General features: G+C 37.1%; 1 protein-coding gene across 2 annotated transcripts in view; it reads right to left on the bottom strand.

Moving 5' to 3' along the window:
* Positions 1–9,936, bottom strand: part of LOC110103954 (calmodulin-binding transcription activator 4-like) — a 59,138-nt gene that overhangs the window by 41,419 nt on the left and 7,783 nt on the right. For both annotated transcript variants that reach the window (XM_028693750.1, XM_028693751.1), the window contains exon 4: positions 5,609–5,697. In XM_028693750.1, the coding sequence (XP_028549583.1) occupies positions 5,609–5,697 (89 nt within the window). The remainder of the gene's footprint in view (positions 1–5,608; positions 5,698–9,936) is intronic.

The raw sequence follows: 9,936 nt of genomic DNA, 5'->3' as shown, positions 1-9,936 counted from the left end.
TCCCAAGCCCTAGAGAAAAAGAAAACTAAAACAGCCACCAAAATGAGATCCCTCCAAAAAACCACCCTAACTCACTTTTAACTTTCACATGAACCCCTCAAAATCCCCTCCTTACCCCTAGGGAAAACACCACAACCTTTCTCTTCAATTTGGTGGGCCCAAGGGGCCCACCCGAGAGCTTTCCCCCCCCCCTCGGCTTGTCCGCCCAGGCAGGCGGGTTCTCCGCCTGCAGTAAGTGAGAACCGGCCCTTTAAGGGCCGGTGTTGCTATGGACCGAACCGGTCCATCAGACCTCTATTAGAGGTTGCTAGTCTTTAATTTTAGGTTTTCATTGCTTCACTTAGTAGACTTACTTAGTGAAATGATTATTAGTAGGATTTATTGATTCTATTAGAAGTGACCTATAAGGCTTAGCTTAATGGGGTTTTAGAAGCAGTTATGTATTTTTGCACACTTCATTGCCTCGATACCAGCACTAGTGTTTTGTTTCAGTGCTGGTTTTGCCAACAGTAGCAGCTCTTCTTACAGTACTAGCTCTTCTTACTAGTTTTGTCTTAGTACTAGCTTTGCTTACAATACTAGTTTTTTCTCTTTTTTTAGTACTAGTTTTTTGGTACAAGTTTTGTTTATCACCTTGCGCTACAATACTAGTTTTTTACTTGTTTCCGGGTGTTCAGGACTGGCAGTTACAAGAGCTGGAGTTTACTAGAAGCTAGAGCTTAGAGAGCTTAGGTTTGTTAGGAGTTTGGAGTTTTCTTTGTTTTATTTAATGTTTTAGTTTTAGGAGTTTGGTTCTTAGTTGGCGTGCATTATACTTAGGTTGATTGGTGTGAACATTAATTTTCTATTATTTTATTATTTAATTAAAAAATGTACAATTTCTTGACTAAAATGTTTTAAATGTATGTGATAAAAATTTACACGATTTCTTGAATAAAACAATCAAGATTAAAACTATTAGCAATCAAAACGACAAAAGAAAACAAGAGAGGGGTGCCTAAGTTTAGGCTAAGCTACTTGCCAAACGCTTGAATTATCAAATAACTTAGAATCACAATAGTAAGCAAATGTAGTAGCTTTCAACAAGATCCCTACGCTAACAATAAGATTAGAAGCATAGAAAGCTAACTCAATTCCGACGATTACTAGGCTTGGCAGAGATAGGCGAACAAGACATTCATGAATAAAATCAAATCACAAGAGAGTTAAACTACGAAAATACGAGAGTAGGAAGATTGGAAAACCTTTGTCACGGCTTGGACATAATCCTCCACTGAACGGTACCAAGTTGTTCCTCTATGGCTTCGACGAGAGTATCTAGAATGCGCTCCGTGTATTCCTCGACGGTGTTGTCGATGTTCGAATTGACGTCGAAGAACGTGGAGTGAAGGATGTGCACGAAACCTGGCTCGTCATAGACAAGGCCATAATCAAGGTCGGGATCGGCCATGCATTGATTTAGTAGCGTTGAAGTGTTGAAGGCGATGATCCTTTGCTGTCCTTGCCGTTTCCCTTTGAAAGAAAGGGGTTTCTTTCAAGAATCCAAGTACGAGAAGGTGGGAGAAGGTGGCCGGCCAAGGGGGAAAGGTTTGGGGAAATTAGGTTCAGATTTCGGGAGATTAAAGTGGAGGGAAAAGGTTTCAAACAATCCTCTAATTAATCCCTATGATTGGGAATAATTAAAGAGGAGAGAGGGAGGGTAAGGGCGGCGGGCATGAGAGAGGGGAAGGGATTAATTTACTTCCAAGTGGAAAGGTTCCCTATTGGAAAGAAATTAAATAGAAGGGGCTGGTGGAAATTTCGGCCAAAAGAGGTAAGGGGAATGAGGAAAGGTTTCCAAGAGAGGGTTAGGGAATTTGGAAATAAATCCCAAGAGTTTTAATGAGGGGGGCCAGCGGCATCATTGGGCTAGGAGGGGATTTGTGGGGGAGATTTAGATTGCTATTTAGGATTTAGAGATTAGGAAAGTTTTAATTAAATCTCAATTAATTTGAAATTCAAATAGGATTTAATTTAGGAAACTTTCCTAAAATAGATTTCTTAAGTTATGAAAGAATTTCAAATTCAAATTATTTTGAAATTTGAAATTAAACCTTCATAAGTTAAGAGAGATCATTTATGGAATGTATTCAAGAGGGGATGTGAATTTTGGAAGGGAGAAAGAGGGAGATAGGGCCGGTGGTTTGGTGGAGTTTGTGGGGGGATTTTGGTGGGTTGAAGGTGGGGATATGATGGCCGGCAGGATAGGTTTAGGTGGCCGGCAGCAAGGTGACGAAGGAAAAGGGGAAAATAGATAATGAAAAGAACCACGAACCTGGCCGTCTCCAAGGTTGGTGGGTGATCCAAATTCCCTCTTCAAGGGACCTCACTCCAATCTCTCAAGCTCTCATAAGAACTCAAACAAGGGGAAAATTTTTATCATTCAATCATTAAACTTTAGAAGAGGAACATATGGGCTATAAATAGCCGTGTATAAGAGGACTCAAAATAAAAGACTACAATGCCCTTTAGGGCTTACATATGACCTCCCTTAAGTAAGGGGTAAAAAAGGAAAAACAAATACAACATAAATAATAAGAGACAAATAACATAATAAAAGACAAATACATGAAATCACTCAAAAATACATCGACTCGATCGTGGCCGTAGATCGATGGCCACGCCTCTGATATAATTTCCATGCTCTGATGTCTCCATCATACACTCATGTTGGAAAGTGTTACTATGTCAAGACTATGGGCAACTCATCATTGAGGAAGATACAATCATCCATTTAGCTTGTGGGACTCGAATGGAATTTGGGTGACACCAAAAGGCTTTTTTCACCTTCAATTATGGTCACTTGTCTCAATTATTCGATTGGTTTTGTTTGGTTAAGATTGTTCATACGGTGAATTGGCTAGTAAGACTAGTTCATCACGACTCATTCAATTAGGCAGACTCGACTAAATTTAGGTTGTGACAATTGCTTGATTGAATTTTGACAGACATATGTTTTGGCATTTATATCATCTTATAAACAAGCTTTATAAATTGCACATAATACCACACAAAATGGTGTGTTTGTAGGAGAGAGAGAGAGAGAGAGAGAGAGACCTCTAAAGAATGCTTGGTTTCAAACTTTTTTTTTATGCTTGGTTTCAAACATGACTTCGGTGTAAGGCATGGATGTGCTCACATTGCTACAAACGTATCCACGCCAATAACACAATATAAAAGTGCTAATCAAGTTGGCTTTAGTGAAGATGTTTCATTCGGAATTTTAAATCACAAGAGTTAGACCAATAACATATCTGCTAAGCGCCAACCACAGAATAGCTTCAACTAGTATGATGTTATGCTACAGGAGTTACCATATTCAAACTTGTAACAACTTGTAACGAACCAGTTAAAATGGTAGCAATTGGGTGCATTACAACAACAACAACAACAACATCAAGCCTTTATCCCACTACGTGGGGTCGGCTACATGAATCCTTTTTCTTCATTGTGTCCTATTAAAAGTCAAATTGGATGCACTACATGAGCATGAAAATATTATTAGATTATTTAAAGAAGTCACTCAAACATGAGCATATTTTTCAGAAGTCAAAATTCTTACCTCGGTTTTTACCACAGAAAAGTCAATCTGAGTTTAGAAATATTACAGTTCAACTTAAGATACAAATGAAACAAGATAGAAAATTTTCTTACATAAACACCCAGAAAAAAAAATTGGAAAAGTGCACAGATAACAAATGGCTAGTAGTACAGCTCATAAAAGCTTTTTTCAGAAACCAAAGCAGTTAGTAGAACCGAACTGCTAATCATCAAAGTGGAATGCGGTAACACAGTTTTCAAAAAAGTGGAAGTTTCTCCTTAAAAAGTATACTCCACTTTTCTCACATCCCAAAATTTTCTAAATATTTCTAATAAACTCTACATTTTATTCCCATCATTTGAATATATAGAAGAATATATAAATAATTAAGCATAATAGCACTTATAAATTAAATCAACTATCAAATAATTTTCCTAAAGATTTTAATTTAATGTTACTATAGCAGATTAATCTAATATAACAATTTTAGCTTCTCTCCAAATTCTGGCAATAGTTGTTAGTATATTTTAAATGAGTGTTAAATTTAATTAAATCTACTAATAATCATACTAACCTAAGCTAGAGTAATGTTTATCCCAAACCATCCTTATCCCATCTCTTAACCGGCATCTGGAGGTAAAAATTCTGAAATAAAAGGGGTAAAGACTCTCGGGTAGTGAAAACAGAGAAGAAAACAAAAAGGAAGAAGAAGAAGAAGGGAATAAGGGAAAAAGAAGAGGGGAAGAAGAAGAAAAGGAGAGGGAGAAGAAGAGGAAAAGGGAGAGGAAGAAAGAAGAAAAAGGGGAAGAGGAGTAATCAAAACTTTCATAAGAATCCTAATTTTGCATCTTTTCCCACAAATTGAATTTGGATTTAAGTTATAGGATTGAAGGCTTAACTGAAGAGAAAACAATTTGTGGTAAAAATATTATTTGATATTAATTGATTTAGTTTAGATGAGACAAATTAAAAATTTGCCTTAATTTGAGAAAATTATTATTATTAATTTGTTTACAAATGAACAAGAAGGTGATGGTAACTGTGTCTCGAAGAAACCCTATAATTTAGGTGAGAAATTCATTCTCTAATATAGGGAGTGAAGCATACCTAGGATTTATTATTTGTCAAGTTTTATAATTCCATTGAATTATTATGTGCATGCAAGTAGACATTTCTTCATATTGAGCACAACATGATTTAACAAGTTTAATGAATTTTCATGGGATCACCTATTTAAAAAAATTCAAGATATTTTTAATAAATAATATTTAAATTATTTATTGAAATACATAGATGTTGAATTTCATGTATCATGCCTACCCTCGACGCATGTTAAATAGACTAATTGACAACAGATGAATATTAATGCTAAGCAATTAAAAGTCTTTCCCTACAGAAATGCAAAGCCAGCAACTCCAGGCCAACAAGAATCAGACAAAGCAATGGATAGTATCATCAAAAGCCAAAAGCAAATTTCCAAGAAAATATCAGTATCCTTTGTTAATAGAACAAATAATTGGATGCAAAAGTACAATTTATTGTTACTTAAGTTTCATGAAATCATCATTTAAAATGTTCAAATAGGGTTCCGTATAATCAACATTGTAACACAAACAGGTTCAATGCAAGATCAATCGAGTGCTTGGCATCTTATGACCAACTAGCATTTCATAATCACATCAGATTCACCACTTTATACATCACACAACATTCACTGTCCGGTGCCTATCAAACAGCAGCAGCAATCAATCTTTTTTCTTATTATTCACTTTTGTCTCATGCATCCCGGATAACAAAATACAAACCAGCTTCTTCTTTTTTTTTGTTTACAAGAATTATATATACAAAAATCAAGTAGATCATGATCACTAAAAGCATGTGTCACGTTTTGACAATTCAACAAAGGTTACGAGTGCTGACTTGTTAAGAAAGGCGAATGCAAAAGAAATGATCAACTAAGAACAAACAACTAAGCAGTAATATCGCAAAAGAACAACAATAAAATTTGCTAAAAGTGCTCAAACTTACTGGTCCAACATCCAATAAATTCGCCTCTGAAAGTAACGATTTTTCTCCCCATGAGCATAGTAACAATTTAGAGCATCAACATTCCCGACCTGAATATTTCCATGTGCGCACAAGTAAACATCATTTGCACTTAACATGAAAATAACAAAAAGAGCGATAATCACAAATATGAAAATAACCAAAAATCCAATAACTGCAGCCAAATTTTTGGGGTCAGTCTTATACATCCACATTTTCTATTTATACCTATTGAGCAAGACCGAAGTGTTAGATTTATTCTTCATAAATAATTTTAAAAAACTTCTATCCATGTTACTTTAGGTTTGGCATTTTTCTTCCAAATTAATAGGCACTAATTTTTTCTACTCATATAAAGGGTATATTTTCTACCCTTTGGTGTATATGTCCATGCTACCTAATTCTATCTTCAACTACTTCATCTTCAATAGCTGTGACTCTAACCATTCCTCTAATATAATCACTAAATTTTTCTTTCCAAATTTTAAGTATCCATCTTAATATTCTTATTTCAAACATAAACCTAACTATCAATAAAAGAACAAATCCAAATAAACTATATATGTGAAGCCTAATAATCTATTGATTGATCAATGATTTGAAAATATGACGACAAAGGCTTCATTTGCGATGACTTTCTTACTACTTCTTAATACAACTTACTAGTGCAAAAGTTAAATTTTTTGTACTTGAAAGCTACTTTAAAAAGCAGTAAGAAATTTGTCCCAAATGAAGTCTAAGTATAAGCCATCATAAGCCATGTTTATTAAATTAGAAATCCTATGAGGGATATGGGCCACACCTAAATGGAGCAATATCTTACACTTTCAGGCTAATGATGACAGTGAAGTGTCTGAGTAATTTCTTTTACACCTAAATGGACTTACCTAAAATTCATAATTTGGTTAAAACCATAAATGAAAAAAATTCCCAAATTGCTATTGAAAATGACGACTAAACATTTAATGCATTAACATAGCTTTCAGCAAATACTCTCAATCTCTTTAAGCAAATATTCCCAATCTCTTATGGTTCCTGAAAGAAACTAAAGAATTATAATACATCAATAAAGGAAGAGCATTATGAATTTATGATATACCGGTCTGGACCGATCAAAAGATGGGCCGGTCCCTCCTGGATCAGCCAGGATCTGTGACCAAGTGGGAGTTGAAAATAGGTGGAGGTTCCGCCTGGCAGTTCATGCGCCCCCCTCGAGGTGGGGCCCAGGGAGTAATGCAAAAGAGGAGGGGTCGTCATCCTGTACGTGCCCCCGATGCTGCTACTCCTGGCCCCCTTCTCCAAATTCTTCTGGTTTTCCACCAGTTGGGCCAACTTCATGGCTTCCCCTAGGTCATGGGGCATCAACACCTTTACTGCTGCTCGGATCTCTGCCTTCAACCCTTTCATGAAATTTCCCTCTAATACTATATCTGAGAGTCGCTCCACCCTGCTAGCTAGGTGCTCAAACTGCTCCCGATAATCTGCTACTGATCCCTCCTGTGTTAGAGCAAAGAACTGCTCGTAGAAGTCTCCTCCTTGATCGGTTTGAAAACGCTCTATTATGCAGTCTTTAAATTCCCTCCAATTTCTGATCGGTCTCCTCTGGTCTCTCCATCGAAACCTTGACAGGGCTTTCCCTTCTAAGCATAATCCGACTGCCGTTAGCTTCTCTTCCTTTGTTAGCCCATTGACGGCGAAGTATCGCTCCACTTTGTAAATTCACCCATACGTGTCTTCTCCTTCAAATATGGGCATCTTCAACTTCCTTACCTTTTGATCCCCCCATTGCCTCGGATTCTTCCATAGTTTCCCCTTTCCAAAGTGCTAGGTGCACCCCAAGTTTCCCGATCTTCTCTTGCCCTGCCATAGCCCAAACCCCCTTCAAAATCCCCTCTTCTTCCTTCAAATTCAGCACCTCGACGGCCGTAAAACCCCTCATGGCGTTCCCACTCAGCCCTTCCATGCTCCGATCCCCCATATCCATACCTTTCTCCATGTCGATCTCCTCTTTCTTCCCTACAGAAAGGCTCCATATAGGGCCTTCTTCTTCCCCCTTCCACGAATTCCACCTCTTCTTCATCCTTTCGGATTTCGGAATTGGTGTTTTTCGCTTTGGGGCGCTTCTCTTCGGATGTCGTCATTTGTGCTTGAAGTTCCAACATTCTTTTCATCATGTCCCTGAGATCGGCCACCTGCCCCTCCATGGACGAAATTCTTTCCTCCACGGTTTCTTTGATGTGATTCATCTCTCCTTCGAGTTTCTCCTCCAAAGCATCAACTTTCTTGGCCGCCATTATGATCTGGAGTTTGTATATTCACAAAATCTGGATCTTGGAGTCAAAAAACAGCAATTTCTTCTTTTTCCGGCCAAAAAACTGCTACTGGAATTGGCCAACAACAGACCTCCACTGGACCCAAGACTCGCTCTGATACCAATTTGATAGGAAATACTTGAGTTCGCAAGTAACCCTAAGGGAATACTTGAGTTCGCAAGCAAACCTATTACTAATTGGAGACAAAACAGCGAGAAATAAGCCAAAATCTGGGCGAAATCAGCCCAAAATAATAGATTGCAATAAGGGAAACAAAGAACAAACAATACGAAAGCAAGATACAAGTGATCCTCAATTCGAGAGGAGGATCGTCTCTCCCAAATCTCTAGACAAGAGAGTCTAGAGCCCAAAGCACCCAAGAAACTCGAAGAAGAAAACAATACTTCCATGCCTCCCTTCCCCTTACCTCTTATATTTAAAGACTATTCCACCTCCTCAAATCTTTCCTAAAAATAATTTTCAAATAAATTCAAATCCCGTGGACCCCACCCTTAGACGGTAATTTAATTTGGTCAAGAAAGGAGGCGAGATTTCCTCCTTTGATATACAAGTGCTGGCCCAGGATGGGCCGGCTGAGGCTGTTCAGAAGGAACCGCCTCAAGAGGCGGTTCCGTATCAATCCACTCAAAACAATTTTATGGGCCAACCCCAATACTTCTAATAATTAATGAATTCCAAAGGCAATCACCAGCTACCAATAATTAATCTAACTAAAATCTCACAAATTCAAACCAAACCACTAACTCGCCAATCAACATATGCATTTAAACACAAATATATTATGTGTGTTGTTTATGCTTGTTGTCCTATTTACGATGATCTAGATAGATAAGATTTTATTTATGAATTTATATTTTAGATTAATAAGGAATTTGCTTTTTTAATTTATTATTTTCAATAGGATGATCATGTGATAAGCCTCATGTGTAGTTTGGACTCTTAATTGCCAAACTATTTTTATAAATAACCCCTTATACTTTACTAAAACGATGTTATGAAGCACTGAATGACAAACTCCAACATATTTTTGCTCCCTAATTTCTGCTTTGAGGATTCAGTAGTTCAAATACTTCAAGGCTTCAACATCTATAATTTGAGGATTCAATGTTTTGTTACCTTTCGTTATTATTCTTTCAAATTTCCTATTGAAACTATAATTTCGCTACCTATCATGCATCAATATAGAATTTGAGCAAATTTCCTATTGTTTTCCTCTCATTTACCTCAATTTGCTTTCTGTCATACTTTCTCCCTCAGCTCATATGCCTCCTCTCTTCTCAATGAAAAATAGAATCAATAATTTGTTTACATTCTTCTATCTCAACCCCTCAGCCTCTTTACACTGTCTACAATCTCATCACTTAGGCTGCAATCAGTAAACATACTTTCTCACCACAAAAGCCACCACCCTCCCTCCAGTAGTGCCACACTTCAGAAAGAGTCTTGACTTTTATGAGCCCTATGCACCCAACATCCATTAAGGATCAACCACTTGCATGGTTCATCAACTTTTCTAGAAAAAGTAAAAAAGTTAAGGCATGGAGCGTCAAAAAATTTGTGTGAAGTCAATGACAACAAAATTTTCACATCAATTTTCACTTTCCAATATTCCACGAAAATCATCAATTAGGCTTCAATGTTCTGACTACTAAAGCAGCCAAAAGTCAAAATCAGGCATAAAGAGGGGGAGTGCTTAGCTCATACATAACCTAGAGAAGATATATACTCAACAAAAAAGAGAGGCGTTAGTGCCATATTCAATTAAAAAAAAGAGTCAGTAGGTCAATTGAAAAGAAATTAGACTAGCCATTTCTTGATGAGGACATCTACATGAGTTCTAGCGCGAGGAGACATGCATGATCTACAGCCATGATCTACTTTTGATTTTTATTACATTTGATGTATTTTGTTTTATGAGTATATTGTATTTCTTTCCATGAATGCCCTTAAAGGCCTCGTCATGTGTTAGCCTTAGGG

The sequence above is a fragment of the Dendrobium catenatum genome, unplaced genomic scaffold (assembly GCF_001605985.2).
Source record: "Dendrobium catenatum unplaced genomic scaffold, ASM160598v2 fragScaff_scaffold_353, whole genome shotgun sequence".
NCBI classification, from domain to species: domain Eukaryota; kingdom Viridiplantae; phylum Streptophyta; class Magnoliopsida; order Asparagales; family Orchidaceae; genus Dendrobium; species Dendrobium catenatum.
Note: the sequence above shows the minus strand (reverse complement) of the source record. Positions and strands in the feature narration are given on the sequence as shown.